Genomic DNA, 21,409 nt, shown 5'->3' on the forward strand with positions numbered 1-21,409 from the left:
TTTCCAAATTTTATAGTATAATCATGAACATTTTACATGTATTAATTCTCAGAGTTAACATGTTTCCACTTCCCTTCCAATTTGTTTCTGTTGTGGTATGAGATTGAACGAAAGCTGCCTGTGTCGTTTGCTCAATCCATTTGTTCAATCTTCACTCAGTCTCCAAAAAAAGGCTTGTTGGGTTGTTGTTGAATGAATAATATTGATGTCTGTATCAATCAATCAATCAATCATTCATTAAGCAAACGCAAGACTTTGTTGTTTGTGTCAATGAGATTCTGGGAAATGGAATTGGATTGATGAGGAATTCATGTGGTGATTGCATGCAGCATTTGATGTGTATGAATCATAAAGCAAATGCAAGACTTTGTTGTTGTTTGTTGTTTGTTGTTTGTGTCATTGAGATTCTAGGAAATGGAATTTGGATTGATGAGGAATCCATGTACATTGCAGCATTGGTGTTTATCAATGACACAGCACAGAGTCAGAGAGACACCAGGCTAGAATTTTGTGGCCAGCATATTATATACATATATATATATATATATATGATAATTCAGGGATTAAGTTAAGGGCAATGGCTTTATCATTTTGTTGATTTTGCCAAGGTGATAGGTAGGTCATAGAAGAGGGGTGGATGGTCCTTAATTTTCGATCGAGAGTGCAGGTCCCAATTATCAAATTGAGATGATGGTAGGACCTAAGTCTTGTAGATTGGGTGGTGCTGCATTCAATTCATGATCTGAGTTTTTCTTCATTAGATTAAACTAACATTGTTGGGGGCTGATATCATCATGATTCATGTGCATCTCCTAAATTCTAATATCAAATCAAATGCGGGATTTGAAATTTCGAATTCAAAAAAACTGGTTACTTCATGCTCACACTTCTTCCCCATTGGAATTTGAAATCCTCTTTCCTACTTTGCTCATGAAAAAGCTTCAAACGAGCCTTCTTTTTACTCCTTCCCATTCATCATCATGAATGTATGGTGTTTGTCGTTGACTGTTGTCATTACACTTTTACTCGTTTCTCGTTATAATTCTTTATCTCTTTCTCCCTTTTCCAATTTACAAATCTCAGCAGCAGATGTTCCATTTGAAATAAAAAATTGAGTTGGAGCCGACTTCTTGTTGTAGCTTATTTGTAATTACCCTCCGAAGGTCTTTTTTCTTGCATACCTGGTTACATACCTGGTTACGTCAGTTCCTCAAGACAATGAGTCCGCTCCCTTTTCAGCTAAGTTCTAGCTCCCATCCCTCTAGTGACTATAAATTAGGCAGTGTGCAAGTGGAAGTGGAACCATCCATCTTTAAAAAGTTCTGATATGGGGCACTAAGGCAGATTCAGCATTACACCAATGCTGTATTGCCACCATCCACGTAAAGCATCACCACATACACATAAATTGGTACTTGATTGCGATGATGACCCATGCATATTGCCAACTTTCATGTGCTGCTGTAGATTCACAATTGGCCAGTCTTTCATTGCTGCACTCAAACTTGGAACCCCATGCCGTGCAGAGTGCAGACCAAAATCAAGTGAAGGCTCATAATTCTATTCTACACCCTGTCAAGTACCACCCACCACCTCAATTTTAGCAATTGGCTCTCCTCTGTCTATATATACAAGATCCTGCCATTGTTTCATGAAAATGACAACCGAAAACCACAGAGAATCGTCAAGTCTCCTATATCATGTGGTGTGTTGGGAAATTGGAGTGCGAATCACAACTCAAGCTCAAATTTCTTGTGGGATTTTTCCCATATTCATTCATGTTATGGAAATTTGGAAAAGTAGCAATCTTTTTAACACATAAAGGATGATTTTTTTTTTTTTTTTTCCGAACAATGCTTGTAATTCAAAATTTTGCAAGGAACTTATAGCTCAAGTAGTTAATAATAGTTATTCTTGCACTTGAGATTCGGTATTCGAATCCCCTTCCCCACTATCGCCTGTATTAAAAATAAGTACAAAACTTTGGCCGCTTAACATTTTTAGATCCATTCTATTGTACTGGAAGTAAAGCCAAGCTAGACTGCATTCACATGTCCCTTTCTAGTTCTCTGTGGAAGGAAAACAAAATGCGTAAAAATTCAATCGAAGGATGGTGATGTTTAATGGAAATGGGGCCTGATTGGATGAAGAGCCACATGGGATGTTAGCGCTTTTTCACATCATATTTGTAACGCAAAATTTAAAACGCAACAAGTTGGTTGACTTGTTTTCATTACCTGAAATAGGACTTAACTGCCATTTAATATATATGGCCCTCTCTCTCTCTCTCTCTCTCTCTCCAGCCTGCCTGCCTGCGTGATTAGGTCATCTCAGGACCATATGAAAAACAAAAATACTTGCATAAGCAGAGGAAAAATAAAAAGTAGAAGAGAAACATGGATGCCATTTCCATATCCCATATGTATAAAAAAAATATTGCTTCTTTGTTTTGTTCTTTGCCTCTAATAAAAAAAGTCATTACTTTTCGAAAGAGTATTTGGCAAACTATTGAAGATGGCCGGCAAATTCTATCTAATTCATGATTCTCCATCTACTTAATTAATTAATTAATTAATGGGCATAGTTGATTAGTTCCCTGTCACAAAAGTCTCTCGCCTAGAAAAGTCGAGGAATCATTTATCATCTACTTAATTTTAGCAGAGCTACCTTATTAATGCAGCTTGGTGTACAAGTGTTGACTCAATAATTGAAATGTTGCACCTATCGAAAGAAAATTTGAAAGCCAACAAGGTCTAGCCCAGTGAAAAAGGGTCTTGATTTATAGACCAATAATCTCATATTCAAATCCTCATTCCCATGGCACCTTGGTTGGTAGTGTGTGTGAGAAATCTCCTCATCTTCGTAGTTTAGACTATCGCTTGTTTTAGAAAAATAAATAAATTTGAAATTGAAATGTTGCAGGTTAAAAGAACAAGGACAGCTAGCCCAAACCAAAAATAAGTCTGAAGTCTGAAATTGGTTTTGCCATTAGTTATGGAAGCAGGCCTGAGTGAACCAAGGAGCCCAACAACTTATATTACATCTGCAGTTGACCATTTTGGGCCTTAAAAAGATTTGGAGTTTGAGCTAAGCTTCTACATATACAAATAAGAGACCATTAACTTTACCAAACAATCTTTAAGCCAAAGCCCATAACTTGAAAAAGGCCTGCCCTTCAAAATCTCCTACCAAAGTTCCCTTCCATTATATTTTCACTTACTTTTTCTTGTCTTCGCTTGTGGCTTTTTGGCAGTGTCAATCTCTTCACTCCTTTCGGCCCTTTCTGTGTCACATCACATCTCATCTGCAAACATTTGACAAAACCAGGCCAGTTGGAACCCAAAAAGCAAGAGAAAACGAAAACCAAGTTGTTTTTTTAGTATTATCTTTCCTATTGAGATGAATCATATACTAAATTCACTCACATTATATCGAATGTTAGAACTCGAATTTAAGACCCAAAAGCAGTGGTAGACCTATTAAGGCATAAGGAGATGCACTACACCTTCCTTCGTTGGAAAAGCCATCATAAGTGCTGCATATTGCACTTCTCCTTCAGCCTTAGAGTTGCACAGCAGGTGTTCAACGAAAAGCCTAAGGAGAAGTCTTGTTGCGTGCTACCCTATCTTCCTTTTTTATTTATTTATTTATTTATAAATACTGGGATTTATAAAAAAGAAAAAAAAAAGAAAAGGAATCCTACCATTGCTTGGGCTTTAATTGGGCGCGCATAATACCTTATTTAAATGGAATTAGGAGTTCTCCTTATTTAATTAAGACTTTAATAGAGCTTGCACAATTCCTTATTTAAGTGGGATTGAAAGTTTTCTTTATAAAGGACCAATTTAACATCATCCAATTTTATCAAGTGTGTGCATCACAAGAATTCTGAGTTTGTTTTTTTTTTTTCCCCCTTCTTGAGTACGTCAATCCTAAAGTAAGTCGGTTGCAAATTTTTTTTATTCTTGAGCAAACGCCAATTTTGTTTTTTTTTTCTTGTTTAATAATTTTTTTATATTTTTATTTAGCTCTCTCTGTATTGCATCTCCGCTAAAAAGTTCATGAGTTCGCCAGTTCCTAAGAGATCAATTGCTCCAATTCCACATCACTACACTAGTGAGTCCTTTGCCAAAGATTTTTTTTTTATACACAGCTTAAGAGTTGATTTAATTATGATGACCTATGGATGCGTAATTATGAGCAAAGGACCGGTGTGAGTTGATACCATAAGTAACAACATAAAGTATAAATCTTGATTTAACAGAAGATCGCTCCTTGATTGACGGCGATGGCCTAAAACAACAGCCTTTGAAAATTACCCATCTTGGGTGAAAAAAGTGAAAGTAATTATTTAAATATTTCATTTGTTAAAATTTGTGATCGTGGCTCAAGTTACGAGCACGTGCATGCACGGATCCAAACATAAATAAAAGATAACGTAGCAGTCTCAGAAACTCATACAAGATTCCTTCTTTCATTTGTCTCTTCTTCTTTTTTTTTTGCCTTTTTTTTTTCAAAATTCTTAATTTGTTAAATAATGCATTTATTCTTTTTATTTATTAATTATATGGAGCTCCGCCGAATCAAAAAGTGAATGTTCACGTTCATCTAAGTATATTCCGTTAGATATTATCGTCGTCCGTCTGGTTTGCAACGATTATTTTGTTAATTAAAAACAATCTTATAATTTTTACTTAATTAAAAAACAAATCTCATCTGATTGTAATTAATTAAAACAATCAACATATTATTATTATTAATTTTGATTTGGAGAATTTATAAATAAATATTAAACTGTTGTTGGCACGTCGTTATTCCAAATACTTATTCATGAGTTTACGGAAAAGATGAAAAGAACATACGGTTTGTATTTTTTGGGAAAAACAGAGGGTATGATCATGATTCATGGCCACCATTATAACTAAAACATAATTATGTTAGGCATGTACCAAATCTGTTTGGCGTGGACTAAACCTAATCAGGATTAATGAGTGCATTAATTACCCATCATTTTAATCTTTTCTGCGGCAAACAGAAATAAAGAAGAGGTGAAAAGTAGTTTGGATGAGTGTTTGTTTTTGTCTTAATGCGTAACGCAATTGTTTTTATACCTTGAAAGATACGATACGACTGAGAAGCGGAGTAGACAGTAAAAGCTTTACGGCGGGAAAAAGAAAGAAAGGAAGGAAACAAGGCAAAGCAAAACCTACTCAAAGCCAAAGCATTCAGTATATATATCTCTCTCTATCCCTTTCGCTTTCTCTGCATCTATTTAGTAATTTCCCTCTCTCTCTCTCTCTCTCTCTCTCTCTCTCTGTGTTTGTCGTAGAGACTTTGAAACACACAGAAAACAGAGAGAGAGTCTCAGAGGTCCTGCTTTGTTCTGTCGTACGTCCATTTGCGCATTGCCACTTTGCCACCTTCGTCTCCCACTCTTTCTTTCTCAGGTACTTTCTCTCATTCATTCAAAAACAAACCTTCAATTTCTGTAATTTCTGTCTTATTTTCTCGACGGCCTTTTTGTTTTGATTTCCGTAAGTTGTTCTAGCTAGTCAAAGACTGAATCTTTTCTTGTTGTGTGTGTGTGTGTGATTGATTTGTACCTGGGTGTTTGCTCAAATTTGATTCTTTGATTACATTTTCAGTTTCTTTTTGTCTGTTCATTTTGTACTGCAAATCCCAAGAGAAGCTTTTTATTTAGCATAGTTCCGATGATCACTAGGGTACCGTAGGCGTAAATGCTTGATCTTGTCTCTGTATTTTTCTCAACGACCAAGCAAAGAGTAAAGTCAATTGTTTTCATATATTATTTTCTGGGACTAGTCCCCTTTGCCTTCTCCTGGGTTGTCTTCCTTTTTGTTGTGCTCTTTGGACACAGCCTAAAGCAAAATATTTATATTAGCTCTTTATCTTTTTAGGACCTAGATTTATTTGGGTATAACAACAAAAAGAAAAAGAAAAAGAAAAGACTGAGCTAGCATAGCGTTTGAGGGTATAATCGTCCTAGAGTAAGTTCTGGAGTTCAGTGTGGAAGGGAAGATATTCAAGCACAGAGAACACTTGAACTGGAAGAAATGGTCTTTTAGTTAATAATATAAAACAATACATTAATAAACAAAAAGGCAAAGAAACCAAAACGAAAAAAAATTCTGATAGCTTGGACTAACACGTCACCTACCCCCGGGAGTGGAGCAACAAATCAACGAAATGAAAGATTCTTTCTTTTTTTTCTGCTTCATCAAAAAGTCTGAACTTGTGGGGTCCAATCATAAAGCTCTCTCTCTCTCTCTCTCTCTCTCTCTCTCTAAACAAGTCGTCTAAAACTAAAAGCCTCAAGCAGAGAGCCATTTGGCGTGTGTGCTTGCTTCTATTCTATGCTTCTGCATTGGTTTGATTTGAACTGTTGTGCAAAGAATCAGGCTCCATTATCAATCAACTAGGAGAATAATATGCTCTTCAGCTCTCTCTCTCTCATCAACTATACAATTCTTGTCGTACAATACACGTTTGTGTTGTTATGCTCCTTTTGGGCAGCAACTCAACTGGAAAAGGGATCACAGTTAAATATTTTGTGATCACTTTCTTTGAGACGTTGAGAATGTTTTCATTCCAAAAAGCAAAACTGAACAAACCAACCACCTCAAGCATAATGTTTATCAATAAAAGGGTTTGAGTGTTTGCAAACTTTGTGCACAAGCTGCTTCTTTTGGGCAGGAATTTGTGCACAGCACAAGTATTGTGATGATATAGTGTTTTACTTATATATAGAATAGAAAGATGGGGTGGGAAAAGGTATGTGTTTTACATTTTTGGGCTGGACAGAATCTGTGATGACTCACAATCACAACCCAAGTTGCTAATACTTGCTGAGATTTGAGCCCAACATTTCAATGGTCAGTTTTGACGCTTAGGTAACTGTATCTGCTCCTATGATGCATGTGACCCTTTTTTTTGGGGTGGTATTTTTCAACTGTGCAGGGGAAGACAGAAACTGAGAGTGACACAGAGAAAAACCCAACTGGTTGTTTTGCTAAACTGATGATTTATGTGAAGAACAAGAGAGCCTGAATGGAGTAGAAATGGAGAGCGGTTATGCAAAACTCCAGTTTAAGTCATGGCTCAGCCAATTCCGCAATGGCTCCAATCCTTGGATGGCCAGATATGTCTACGGCTTTATGTTCTTAATAGCAAATCTTCTGGCATGGGCCGTCCGGGATTATGGACGCAACGTGTTGACGGAGATGGAAAGTAAGAATTGCTCTTCTCTGCTCCTTTCCTTCATATCATGCTCTACATTTTTATTAACACCTCTTGGCTGCTGCTGTGAGTGTGAGTTCAGGATTAAAAGGATGCCATGGTGTGAAAGATTGTTTGGGTGCACAAGGGGTTCTGCGTGTCAGCTTGGCATGCTTTGTATCCTTCTCTGCTATGCTTTCTTGAAATTTCCTGCCAAAAAGTATCAGTCTTTGAAGGGTTTCAATATAAATTCCAAACTTGCTATATCACTCTTCTTGACCTTTTGTGTAACTGTTCGTTAATTTTTGCTGTTTTGTCTCCGAATGGATTAAAGTAAACTAGGCCTTAATACTTGATCAGATGTTTTATTTCACAATGTTTCTTTCGACGGCTGGTGCATCAAAGTTGAAGGAGCCTAGAGATTCATGGCAATCTGGATGGTGGTCTGCCAAGATTGTCCTCTGGGTTACTTTCATTATTATTCCCTTTTTGCTTCCTGCTGCAATCATTCAGCTCTATGGTTAGTATAATCCCATTTCCCAAAAACCTCAAACTGTTTTTTCTTTCTTCATTTTAATTTCATTTCGAAAATATCCAATTTCTTGTCACTAATACAAATCTTTTGGCAGGGGAGATTGCGCATTTTGGTGCCGGGTATCATTATATCCTTTTATTAATTTTAATTCCTGTCTTTAACATGTAAATTTTTTCTTTTGAAATGTGTTTCCTGAAGTTGGAGACAAACTAAAAATCGTAGTCTTGTTTTAACAAGTTTTAGTATTGTATTGTTTATCAGGGTATTTCTCCTGATTCAGCTAATAAGCATAATAAGTTTCATTACATGGCTGAACGATTGCTGTCAGTCTTCCAAATCAGAAAGATGGTAAGACTTTGTTTAAACTAACTCAGGTCTCTGCTTGTTTGGGTATTGAAAACAAATTCCATGTAGCTACTAGCCATATTCATTACTTGGATTTTGCAGCTAATTTAAATTTAGGTTTTCACTGCAGCCAAATTCATATCATGCTACTTGCAACTACCGCATATGTTTTATGCTTAACGGGGATCATATTGATGTACATATGGTATGCACCAGAACCATCTTGCCTCCTCAACATTTTCTTCATTACCTGGACATTAGTACTTCTACAACTCATGACCAGTGTCTCTCTCCACCCGAAAGTAAGTTCTGGTTATCACCTTGCCTTCTACTTCATTCTTGTTCTAATCTGGTTTGCTTGCTAACTTCCACCTGAAATAGGTGAATGCTGGCATTTTGACTCCAGGGCTCATGGGGCTCTATATAGTATTCATCTGCTGGTTTGCCATTAGAAGGTAGGGTTTTTAATCTCTTCTCCTTCTGCACTTAAATTCTTGTTGGATGATATGCCATGCTTCCTTCACTTTTTTGAGCCTCCAATCAAGTGATGTGTATTGACTTCGAATGAAGTCTATACCTGCCTATGAGTTTGGTTGATATATTTCTTTCAAAGAATATCTATCATCAAAATTTGTTTGCTTTAACTCGCAGTGAGCCAACAGGGGAAAGTTGCAACAGGAAGGCAGAAGCTTCAAACAAAACAGATTGGCTCACCATCATAGTAATACTCTACTTAATGATGTTCATATAAATTCTAAATGCATATTAAATCTGCTACTTCTATGTCTCACCCCTTACTGATATTATCTTGAATCTAAACAAAGAAGACAATGAATTATAAACGCTAACATGTATGTAGTCTTCATTAATAGCACCACATAAGGTTTAGAACTTCTGTTATATGTATTGGAATGACCAACAACAGGTCCTGCAGAAACTTTTGAGTTTACACAGCTTGCATTGCAAACTTTCATCTCTTTCTTGTCTCCCACACCAAAATGTGACAATGACTCATTTGTTGACAGAGCTTTGTCATTGCCGTACTTGCGATGGTTATTGCAACATTCTCAACGGGGATAGATTCTAAATGCTTTCAGGTTTGCTCGACTGCCTGAATAACCTCTAATTGGTCATTTATAGCTCCCTTAAAATGCACCTGACAGTATCTGCAGTTCAGGAAGGACGAGACAGAATCCGAGGATGATGTTCCATATGGTTATGGCTTCTTCCATTTCGTTTTTGCCACAGGAGCAATGTACTTTGCAATGCTGTTGATTGGTTGGAATACTCATCAATCCATGAAAAAGTATTTTCTCCTGTCTTGTGACTTCGCTATTAATTTACATCTTCGTGAATAAATTGAACACCCTTCTTCTTTCTTGGCTCCTCAATAAGTTGCTCCCCTTCTGCAGGTTTACAATTGATGTGGGATGGGCCAGCACATGGGTGAGGATTGTGAACGAGTGGATCGCTGTCTGCGTGTATTGTGAGTATAAGATTCTGCATTTGAGTTTTGGATGTCATGTGGAAATTGTTGTTTCTGAGAGGAACTTTCTGTTTTGCAGTATGGATGCTGGTTGCTCCAATCATATGGAAGAGCAGACAAACGGCGGAATCTGCATAAGTTAAAACAAATTTGTTTCACGTCTGCCTCATTCATCAACCGTTGTACATGTGGGAATGTCTAAGCCTTGGCAAAGAGAGGATCGAAAGTTAGAAACTATTTGCATACTCAAGAAGAGCCTCAGGTCATGGACAGCTCCACCTTCCTCTAATCTAAGGGCCTAGTAAAAAGTTAAGGAGGTATAAAAAAAGAGCATACAAGTTACCCAGATACCTAGTGTTGTGAATTCATAACACTCGTGCATATAGTGTGAGAAAATCCATTCCCTGTATGGTAGAAGAATGTAGCATCTTGTTAAATGTTACAATACTGAAAAGCAAATGTCTTTAAGTGAAGGTTTTAGATGATACTGAGCTTCTTGTTTTCCTTTTGAGGTCCATGGTTTGGTGCATGGTTGTATCATTTTGTTTCCATTCTTCGAACATTTGATTAGACGATTTTTTTATAAAAAAATTTATGACAACTTTAATACAACAAATGTAATAAACTGATCAAATTATCTCACATACTAATTATTTAAACATGTTAAACTAGAACAAATTGTTGGAAATATGAGTGCTAAATTGCTATAAAATAAACAAAATAAATACTGCACATAAATCAGATTTTTACAAAAGAAGAATTGAATTAGAAGAACTTTAATTGAGTTGAGGCAAGTGTTGGACACTTTGACCTTAAAGTGTTGGACACTATGACATAATAGCACAATTGATATAACTTTCAGATTGACTTTGAGGATGAGGGCACGTGGTCCCATCTCGTTGAACAAGTTAACTATTTTGTTAATCGTTGGGGTCTGTTTGAATAATTGAGACTCGTTTCCCATATATTTAAATTGTAAGTATCATGGGACTGTTATCCATATTATTGCATGACATCATTCTGCCTTGAGTATTTCAGATTTCATTTTAGAAATTCTAACTGCACATGCATGTAGAACACTTGATTAGCATAAGATCACTTTGAGAATTTCAGTTTTTCTCAAAGAATTTTCTATGCACTTCCCGTGATGAGTATAAGATCATTTTGAAAGTTTGTTTACAGATATTTGTCTGTGTTTTAAAAAAAAAAATGAAGAAATCATGCATGCATGTATGTTTTGTTACTATTGCAATTTGCAAACAAGAAGGAAACGGCATGAAAACCGTTGTTCTTGTTTAGAGAAGAGAGATGTTTATGTTTACATAATTGTATATATGAACCTTTGGGTTAATATTCAGATATGCAATTGGCATATTAGATTCCATATAGAAAGATTGCATAAATTTGGCTTTGCAAATTTTTCTGAAGAAGGGAAAGCAAGTCAGTGTGTTGTCTAAATTTGACAAACACAATTGAAAAATACTTCCGAGTTAAGTGTTGAGAATTGAGATGACCGGAACGTGGTGTATTTCTATCTTGGTAAGACTACAACTGAAATGTGGGGGCTAAGGCCTATTTTTTAAAGAATTGTTTCTAATTGTGAAGCTTCAAACTATAATGGATTGAATGAAGGAATCCATCACAATTTCCATTAAATGGAACTCATGAGAATCGAAATTGTGGGGACTATTGCAAAATTGCACTAGACGTAATTTGCAAAGTTCTTAATGTATGAAAATTCATTGGTAGTTTAATAGCAACCACAATTTTGAGAGAAATGTGGGGGTGGCTTAACTATCTTTGTAATCTTATATTTGTGTAAGAATGGAAAAGTAATTTGCTCTTTAAAAGAGACGAGTAACGTTTATTTTAAGGTATAAAAAGGTTGAAGACCCTACAAATACCTTAAATGTGGGGAAAGTCTACCGAAAAGTTGGCAAAGCAAATTACTTAGTAAGTCCCAACAAAAACAGACATAAAGGAAAATTTGGAATTCTATTTCCTAACAGAGAAAATGGAAGTTTTCTAGCACCACGTTTTTTGTGGAGAGAGGCTTTGGTGTTCATAAGAGTTTAAATTTCTCTTATACAAGGTATGAGAAGGCTAGAGACCTTCCTATAAGTACCACAAATATGGGGGTGTCTAACTGAGTATTAGAAGGTTACTCAGTTGGCAGAAACAAAATAAATTAAACGCTCAACTACTCTTGAATGAAATTTATTTCCATATATGAAATTATGATGGCAATATATTACAAAAATAGTCAACCTAATGGATCCAATGTTTAAAGGTCAGACTAGAGAGTTAGTTGATCATCGAGGGGAATGGGAGTATAAGCCTAAATATTTAAAGTTTCCATAGTGGATACCCAACCTAGCTGATTGGAGATCCCAAGATCTAGGTTCAAAAGGGACAACCAGATTATGGATGACTAAGTAGTAGCACTGCTGAGATTACATCTCCTACCCATGTCCTATGATGAAACAGTGCTGCATGTAGCGTGTTTTAGGGTAATCTTTGATTTTAATGATTCCTATAGCTTGGAAATCCTAGTGGGGTAGTGCATGATACTCTTAATAGAAAGTCACCTATGTGAGTGTGAAATAAGACCGTTTCTATGAGAATTTTTTAAGGCTTGAATTCTCTAAAGCTCTCATGAATACTAGGAATTGCTCAGGGCCAAAACGAGCACAACCGATCGAACCAGATATGTTTAGAAGGGTGTTGTGTGAGTGCTATTGTCTGGGTTTACACAAACGGCTGAACAGTTCAAGATATCACGTTCACTGATTAGCCAAGTAAATCCAATAGTATTCCACTATGGAAGGTTCAAGGCCAAAAGCTACCTATCCAGTTGCAGTATTCTTCTAATAGGGACTCTATCTAGTGTCTTCATTTTTTGTTTGCATGTTGTTGAGTCAATTTCCATTCATGTGGGGGATTGTTGGAAATTTAATATTAACTAAAATTAATTTTCCTATTTGAATGGAAATTAATAAAATTCATTGGGTTAAAGACATCTTCAATTGGGGGGTGACAACTCTTCAAACCAAGGGATGCATTGTTTGGGATGACAATTTTTCAGACCAATGGATGCATTGTTTGCCTTTTCAGATTGGGATACTTTTTTTGGAAAGGGTATTTCATAATCTATAAATAGAGCAATCCTCCTGCAATTTTATTCATTCAATTTAATTCTCTACATACAGACTTTCATATATAGAGAGCATTAGAGTTTTCATAAAGAAAGGTTCCTGCATAATTTAGTTCAAAGTTCTTTGTGAATTGCAGTGCTTCTTTCACAAGGAGGGGAGTCGTATTCTGGGAGGCAAACACTAGTGAACCATAAACACCAATGTGGGGCGTAATTCGTATTAAGGTCAAAGTGTCCGACACTTGTCTCGACTCAATTAAGATTATTCTAATTCAATTCTCTTTTTGTAAAAATCTTATTTATGTCCAGTATTTATTTTATAGCAATTTAGCACTCATATTTCCAACACAAACTAATTAATAAGACAATTATAACATAAGACATGCCCCGATGGTTCGGAGTAGGATCCAGATCCGACCCGCTCGAGAATCTTGTAGTTTGTGATTTCGAGTCCATGTCAGTGGAATGTAGAGAGGAGGAGAAGAAGAAAGGCGCTCCTGAAGAGGAGGTTAGGTTGGCTTTGAACACTCGAGAAGCTTTTCACACTCGGAAACGTTAACATGAAGGCTGTATTATTCGGTTTGCTTCGAGTGACTGAAAGCAAAGCACAAATAAAAAGCCAAAACCCAATAATGCCCTTACCTAGTAGGGTAAAAACGAGAGTGTTTATTTAGCCTTATTCACGAATCTATCGACATCGTTTGTCTCAATCAAAGCTATTGGCAGATTACCAAAGGGTCCTTTCGCAATTCAAGACATATTTAGCTTGAGGCTGCAACATTATTGGAAATTAGGCACTAAGGCAAAGACCGTAAAATCATACGTATCACAGAAAATCATCTGATCGTATTAACATACAAACTGCATTTCACTGTAAAACCATTGTTACTGTTTCATCAACTTCCATAAACTCAAGGAGCTCACAACACAAATGAAGAGATTGCAAAATCATACAACATACCAGGAAAAAAAAAATGGAAAAAAAAAGAACTACAAGGGGCAGCTAAAACAAAAAAATAATTAAACTCGTAGATCACCCAATAGAATGGCTTGGCTGGGCGAAAAATAGATACCTAGGGTCCCCATTGAAGCAGGCAACTCTACCACTTTATCCCCCTTTCAACTATATACTCTTTTTCTCACTTTCTTACAACAGCAAACAAATTGTACATGACTGACGTTGACCTTCTGACTCTTGACCCAGGGGATGATGATCCAAATAACTCTTCAGGCAGCATCAGATAACTTAAAATCTACCAAGATAGAAACCAATACTTTCCACCCGGCAATTCGACGGGCAGCAGCAGCAACAAGATGATGCTTACCCTAAATGGGATTAGAGACACCTTGTTCTTTGGATCTACCCAAATGGATTTCCTCCAGCCGACGAGTAAGGATTTGGGGTAGCAGGAGCTGAGAATCTACCTATCTGCTGTTGATCTGTATTTAATGAAGCAAAAGCAGAACCCTCGCTGCCAAAGCCCACTGCTCCTTGATACCTACAAGCATAACGATTATGTAAGGGAAACCACTATCAACAGATCACTTCATCTAAATGCATAAATTACTCTGTACACATGCATAATTTTTTTGTTTGGGGTAAAGGACAGAACACATGCAGAACTTATTTATCAGAAATGCAAGAATATTTGAGGTTCCAATCATGTTGTAACACCCGCATTGGTGAAACCATGGGGGACAGCCAGTAAAAAGGAAAACAAAAAATGATCAGTTACAAAACTCCAGGATGAGGATTGAACTTGGAACCTGCCCTCTGAAAGAGACGTGTAGCTACCTAGCTATAACCACATCATGTGACGGCCAGTAAAATTAACCCCAATTCTATCAAACAATATAGAAGAACCTTAAGGAAATTAACTGGAGGGCTTTACTTGTCATGACACTATGCCAATAGCCCCTAACTTACCTCCAATCTAGGGTAATATCGGGTACAAAAGAAAAACCGAAGAAAAAATAAGCATACTCAGAGAATTTACTTGCGTTTAATGTTATTGAATATATAGTAAGAAAATATTTAAAAGAAAAAACCCAAAATTTATGGTTACCCGGAAGGTGGCATGCTACTCGGAACTTGTTGCACCATGTAGGCTCCTGAGATTATCAAACCACAATTCAGCACTCATTGCCAACAAAAGGGAGAATGAGAAAGTATTTTTCATTATTTACTAGAAGAAAAAAAAGGAAAGCAGCATCATCTTACTTGGAGGCATTCGTGATGCATATTGTGGTGCTTGGGGAGGCACTGCTGAAGAATATGATGATAACTGGGGAGGCACTTGTGATGCATATTGTGGTGCTTGGGGAGGCACCACTGACGAATATGATGACGACTGGAGCGGCATCCAAGCTGATGAGGGAGTATTGAGGCTGGAAGTGCGCACTAAACCTGGTGGGGACAAAGACTGGACATTTGGTAGGGCAGCTTGAAAGGATGCCGCAGAAGGAAACTGCATTACAGATAAAACACATCAAAGAAACTTCAAATATATTTGTGCATCAAATGAGGAGTTATCAAGAACACGTAGAGTTAAGAAAAAACCCAAAATTTCAGCTAACAAAACAAGTTTTATGGTGAGTTATTGATCTGAGAAAACTAAGTCAAATTTATCAGGCAACCATTGAACCCAAAAACTTAAGCCGTTAGGAACGAACCAACAATGTATACCAAGCTAACACCATCCCTCAACATGTAGTCATATCCTGCACATATAGTGCCGGACAGATACACACAAAGAGGAACACATGGGTACAGTCCGACTCTATCCTTGCAAACTGACAAATAAGAGTGGCAAATGAGGATTGAAGATTTCAAACTCATGACCTCTTACAACCAAAGCTCTAATGCCATGTTAGACGACCACAGGATTCTAAAACCTTAGTTGTTAGACAACCACAAGATTTTAAAAGCTTAAGTTGTTAGACAACCACAAGATCTTGAATGCTTAAGTTGTTAGACAAACACATGATCCTAAAAGCTTACCTTGTTAGAGAATTGGCCAACAATGTATATCAAGCTAACACAAACAATAGAAATGTAATAACTAGGATAAGTTGAAATGAAATGAAATCACATACTGTTGAGGCTTGTATTGGAGGTTCACTGTTGACATCAAAAGGGTTTGCTGACTTTGATGACTGCGGAAACACAGGCATGGGCTACAAAGAAACAGAGATTCAAATGCAAAGAGAACAACAAAAGGTTTACAAGTCATTTTTTGGAAGAGAACCAACTCATTATCTTTAAAAGGTTGAGTTGAGAAAATACCACTGCAGTGTTATATTGCATAGCAAATCCCATCGCACGAGGAGGACCAGTTTGCCATCCAGGAACTGGTGCAGGAAAGGATGAAAAGTTCATAGCGAACATATCCTGCAATCAATTCAGCTTTAAATAAATATAGAAATGCAAAAATGCATACATACATACATACATGCACGCATGCATATAAATAAAAAGATGGTTAAAGTTTAGGTCCAATTGCACTTTGGTCCCTGTAGTTGTAATTTAAACAAACTTACCCATAGAGTCTGCTAGCATTTTCAACATGTCCAAATTTGCATTTTTGTCAAATGGTTTATGAAAAATTGAAAATGGTCCAAAGGTAAACGAAGTTACACCTCAGAATCATTCAATTTCAAATTTGTCACATTGGTCAATTTGGCTAGGTGAAATTAGTGAAACAATTCACATTTTCTGTAAAGGAATGAGACAAAAATGTAAATTTAAAATGCTAACAACTATAGGGTAAACTAGTTGAAATTGGAGGGGTTGAAGTGGAATCGGACCTACAAGACCAAAAAGTCCAACTTACTAATATATTAAGACAAAGCCCAATAATAAACATAATTACCGCAGGAAGTTCTCTTCTTCCACTTGGTTTTGCATCACCAGCTGAAGGTTGTGATGCAATAGTACTAACATCATGGCCAGATCTTGAGGCATCTTGTTGTGCTTGTGGTGCAGAGATACTTGGCTGACCTTGTGCATGTGGGGCGTGTGTTAAATTCCATGGCTGCCAAAAGTGCCCACAATAAACAAGGAGAAAAAATCAAAAAATTGTAATGAAATACAAAAACAAAATCAACAATACCACCACAAGGTCAACCTGATTGCTTGAAGCTCCATCAACTGACGGTATAAATTGTTGAGCAGCAGGCTGAATACCATTAGCAGAGTATAAAGAAGGTTGCTGATGCTGCATGGTAGGCCATTGCCCGGAAGTAGGATCTTTAACAAGGAAACTACCACCATTGACTGGGAATACTTGAGCCAATCCTGGCGCAGGAACCGGAGCACCAACAGGGGAAAATGTTGACACGCTGCTTGATGGTGCAATTGTGGGAGCACCCATATTACCTGTAGCTCCAGAAACATAACTAGGGCCAGGTGCTGAAACCGACAATTGTGAAAGCAAAGATTCCAATGAATTCACATTCGCAGGAGCTTGAGGTGCTTTCACTTCTGGAGCAACATCAAAAGAGGCCCAATTATTGTCATTGGTTGAATTTGTTGGCTGTGGGTAGGATTGAGCTACAGTAGTTTGTTGCGGTTGAGGAACTGCAGCAGCAGGAGCAGGTTCAGGATCAGCATCAAAATCAATTAAACTTCCAGAAGTCTCCAGTTTCACTTCCACTGGATTCCCATTGGTGGATCCCAAGCTGCTGGACGACGCAGTTCTCTGCAATTAAAAACAGTACAAGAGCAAGTTTAGTATATTATTATGGGAAAGTTAAAATAAAAATAGAATGAAAATCCCAAACAAAACAGCATGCAATCATCTTCTATATAACAGAACTAATACATATATCATTAAGGAAAAGTGTGTGAAACATTGAATAGGTAAGTTGCATGATGATAAGCTTTGTCAAGCAAAGTAAAACAAAAATACAAAAAAGAAAAAGAAAAAGAAAAAAAATACATAAATGTAAAATCTTGAACTGGAATAATGGAGGTATTGAGAGAGAGAGAGAGAGAGAGAGAGAGAGAGAGAGCATATATATGATATACTTGTCTATGGTAATAATGAGCAGTAATTGAACTCAAAGTAACAAAACACAACACAAACCAGAAATGTATGAATTTGTTAGTTCAAGCCAATTTAATCATAAAGCTGAACTTATTAGTTAGACAACAAAAATGCTCCTGCTAACTGTTGATCACTATAGTTCGGAAAGTACAGATGATCAAATTGAAGGCATGCAGGGGATCGCAATATATACTTCCACGTAACGGCTGAAGCGTTGTCTTGGCCTCACATGTTAATGAAAATGGTGTAATACAGGCAAATGCATTACTAAACCATCAAGTGTTCAATTAGAAAATGAATATTTTAGAAAGACTCACCTGTGTCTGCACAGAGCCATCAGAAGCCCTGGCACTGTTAGCTTTTGGAGGTTCAATTATACGGAGAGGTATTGTGTTATCTCCCAAAATATCTCTAACAGGCCGTACAATAGGGGGGCTGGACGAATCTAGATCTCTTGGTCGTTCAGGTGATTTAGCATCCAGCTTAGAATCTCCATCGGATATTCTGCGATCATCATTTCGCCTCCCATTTCCAAATCTATCTTCTCGACGCCAATCATTCACAATTTCAGGGCGACCAGGACTTTTCTTATAATCATTATACTGCCGGGCTTCTATATCATATCCGGGACTTCTTTGCCCATCATAACTTCTTCCACCAGGACTAGACCTTTCACTGTAACGACGTTCATATGTATCATCATATGGTGGGCTTCGAGAGCCTCCCTGATATGAATCCAGTCTTCTGTTTTCATAAGAGTCTTCCTTCTCACCCTGTATGACATGCAATTTACAACTTAAACCCAGAGACATTTGAAACACTTTCATCATGGTATAAGCATACACTAAACCAGTGTGTTGATTTTAGGTCTATATGGTAGCACCTTGTATTCAAAATAATGTATCTTGGGATAAAGGATAGCTTACCATTTTCGCCCTTGGAGGCTTGTCCAAGTTTCTCTCACCAGTATATCTTCTATCCACATACACATGCTTAATAAAGTCTCGAAGTCTCTCAACATTACTGGAAGCAAACATTTGAATCAGAACCGTAGTCATTACTATCAAAGTAAAACAGAATAAAATGAGTATTAACCTGCTGTCAGGAAAGGAATTACGTTGCGGGTCCAATTCTTTATGATAAATTTCCTTTGCACGCTGTAATTGGGAAGCAGAGACGAGCCCGAGATAAATTGAGAAGATTAGCAGCAGACAAAAAGAAAATCACACATATTTCTAAGAACTCAGAAGAAACACATACGAATACCTGATTTCCCCCTTCTTGAAGGGCATTAACTTCTTGTGAAGTAAATTTGGCCATTGATACTGATTTTACTCGGTGCGTGAACTCCCGACTGGAAACATTTTCATGTAATTAATACAATGCAAGCAAACCAACAAGTAGTGTGCATGAAACACTAAAAGTGAATATTTGAAAAATAATTAAATAAATACCCCTGCATCACCCTCCCCCTCTTCTGTTTCTACACATAGAAAGAAAAGGAATAACTCTTAACAAATAATGCAGCACAGCACATCATGACTTACTGTATTCCACTGCAGTTTGTGCAAACAAATGTCCAGAAATTCGTGCAAACATATTGTGGCCCCTGCTTGGTAGAAAATAACATTAAAAATGAACCTGAGCACAAAACACAAGTATACGCACATGCACTCTTTGAACTCAAAACCCTAATATTAGTATCATCATGACCAATGTATTGCTCCCACTCTGCAATGCAAGAACACCTTTACAAAAATGGTTAACAAGAAGCAACAAAACTTTGAGAAATAAATATGCACTACAGTTCTTAATTTGTTTCTAAAGTTTCCGCGCTTCATATATATGGTCACTTTATCTGATCTGCATTCTTGTACAAGAACACAAGATACATTGTTTTGGTCGATCCATTTCTAGAATCAGCCCTCTCAGTGCAGTAAAGAAGTCCTAAATTAGAATTGCATGAAGGCGGATTATGATTCCTCTATCTGGAAAATGCTAATATCACACCTCAAGTTACATATCAATAGCTTGACATGACATACAAACAATATAATCATCAAATGTACAAGTGGCCTATGAAACAATGCACCCAACAATAAATGGACAAGAATGCGAGGAATTGTGTACCAGACTGTTGCAGTTAATGCATCTGCGATTCTTGGGAAGTTTAAGAAGGCTACGAATAATTCGTTCATTTTTCTCGTCCTCCTTCACTCGACTAGCCATTCAGACTTCCTGTTCATTATAAGCCACAGTTACTACCAAAAACATGAATTTGAAGAGGACGCAATGATGAATGATAGCTTAGCAACTAGCATTTTACCAAATTACAACGAAATCACTAATTCCCCAATTCATTGCCTAGAAGCCCAGTTTGATAACACGGATTTTTAAGTTTTACAATCATTTCAATACCAGAAAACAGTGAACTTACATAAACTAAACCAAATCGATAAACACATCCAAGCGAAAGCTTCGATAACTCGAGGTCCAAGAACAAAGAACTGAGTGCAAATTTTCTTTTCTTAGCTAACAGTTTCTAAGCAACCAAACGGACCACACTAGATACTAACGTACTGCAGCGGATCTGAAAAATCAGAGTCGCCGACGTGCACTAAAACAAGTAAAACCAATTAGAGTCCATACAGAACCTTGAGAAATAGATAGAACTGACCTCAATTTGCTGCAGACGACGAAGCTGTTCTACTTCTGCAGTCCTCTAGCTGAAGACGACGTCGTCGAAGAGATCCAAACGCTATGGCACTTTGAGTATATCTATGAAACTCGCAGAGAGAGAGGCAGCAGATCTTTGAAGGGTGTGTAGGCGATGGCTGTTGTACAGCTCAGAGCTTCACCAAATGGTGCTTTTGCTTCCTATAAAATGTTAGAGATAGAAAGAGGAGGAGAGAGAGAGTGAACGAATGAGGAATTGGGATATTTTACGGTGTTATCGGACACACGGGGCCTTACCCTGTCCCTATGGTCCTGCCGTTTCCTATATTGACGGGAGATTTTGTTCAACTTTAGAAGAACGACAGTCCATGGTCATACAAGGCGACTCAATGTTTAACGGTCAATTTACCCTCGCAATTTTTATTAATCAATTACATTTTTTGGGGTTTAATCATGAGCTGTTGATAACTTTTCTTTTTTATTCACAAACTTTGTACCACAAATTCTTCAACCATAGGTTTTTGTGTGTGTCAATGTTGAGCTATCTTTTTATTTTTTGATAAAATGATATCTCATTCTAAAAGAATCGATATTATGTTTATCCAAGTCGTGTCTTTGTGAGTTTTTCAGCTTTTTGTGAGAAAGTCGCTAGAGTAAAGCCAAGTGACATTGGTTTGTTACTAGATTCGAACTCTTAGGGTCGCGATTGGAGGAGTATCATAGCCGTGATAATATTTTATACCCCATTAATAAGGGGTGTACGATAGGCGTGATTATATATTTTGTGCCCGATTAAAATCTATATTGGGTCTTTATTTGAGTTTAAGTATGGGTTTAAGTGATTAGTTATCTGTGTGGCTATTGTAATTCAGCCTTTTGACTTCTATCAATAATATTTCTATCGTTTGATAAAGAAAAAAAAAAATCAA

General features: G+C 37.0%; 2 protein-coding genes across 4 annotated transcripts; one reads left to right on the forward strand and one right to left on the reverse strand.

Annotated features, from left to right (window-relative positions):
* Window positions 1-5,269: 5,269 nt before the first annotated feature.
* On the forward strand, window positions 5,270-10,087 carry LOC103340912 (uncharacterized). 3 transcript variants are annotated; one of them, XR_016122939.1, is made up of 13 exons: window positions 5,270-5,447; window positions 6,979-7,248; window positions 7,340-7,413; window positions 7,597-7,756; window positions 7,866-7,935; window positions 8,033-8,119; window positions 8,247-8,418; window positions 8,498-8,571; window positions 8,768-8,837; window positions 9,142-9,213; window positions 9,294-9,422; window positions 9,529-9,602; window positions 9,682-10,087. XR_016122939.1 is itself a non-coding variant. In XM_089043439.1 (13 exons), exons 2-13 carry the CDS (start codon window positions 7,080-7,082, stop codon window positions 9,738-9,740), a joined length of 1,215 nt encoding a protein of 404 aa, XP_088899565.1. In that variant the 5' UTR covers window positions 5,270-5,447; window positions 6,979-7,079; the 3' UTR covers window positions 9,741-10,087. The 3 variants fall into 3 exon arrangements, 2 of the variants coding, with proteins under 2 accessions (XP_088899565.1, XP_008242601.1); XM_089043439.1 differs by having other exon boundaries at window positions 9,289-9,422; XM_008244379.2 differs by having other exon boundaries at window positions 7,866-7,890; window positions 9,289-9,422.
* Window positions 10,088-13,580: 3,493 nt separating this feature from the next.
* Window positions 13,581-20,757, reverse strand: NIG (NSP (nuclear shuttle protein)-interacting GTPase). Its single transcript, XM_008244377.3, has 14 exons — window positions 20,482-20,757; window positions 19,935-20,042; window positions 19,352-19,413; window positions 19,071-19,158; window positions 18,900-18,961; window positions 18,731-18,827; window positions 18,122-18,577; window positions 16,884-17,456; window positions 16,629-16,790; window positions 16,043-16,147; window positions 15,853-15,933; window positions 14,978-15,224; window positions 14,823-14,868; window positions 13,581-14,255 (listed from the first exon to the last, which is right to left on the reverse strand). Exons 2-14 carry the CDS (start codon window positions 20,031-20,033, stop codon window positions 14,117-14,119), a joined length of 2,217 nt encoding a protein of 738 aa, XP_008242599.2. The 5' UTR covers window positions 20,034-20,042; window positions 20,482-20,757; the 3' UTR covers window positions 13,581-14,116.
* Between the last annotated feature and the right edge of the window lie 652 nt (window positions 20,758-21,409).

Source organism: Prunus mume, linkage group LG8, assembly GCF_029339155.1.
Source record: "Prunus mume cultivar Tortuosa linkage group LG8, ASM2933915v1, whole genome shotgun sequence".
NCBI lineage: Eukaryota > Viridiplantae > Streptophyta > Magnoliopsida > Rosales > Rosaceae > Prunus > Prunus mume.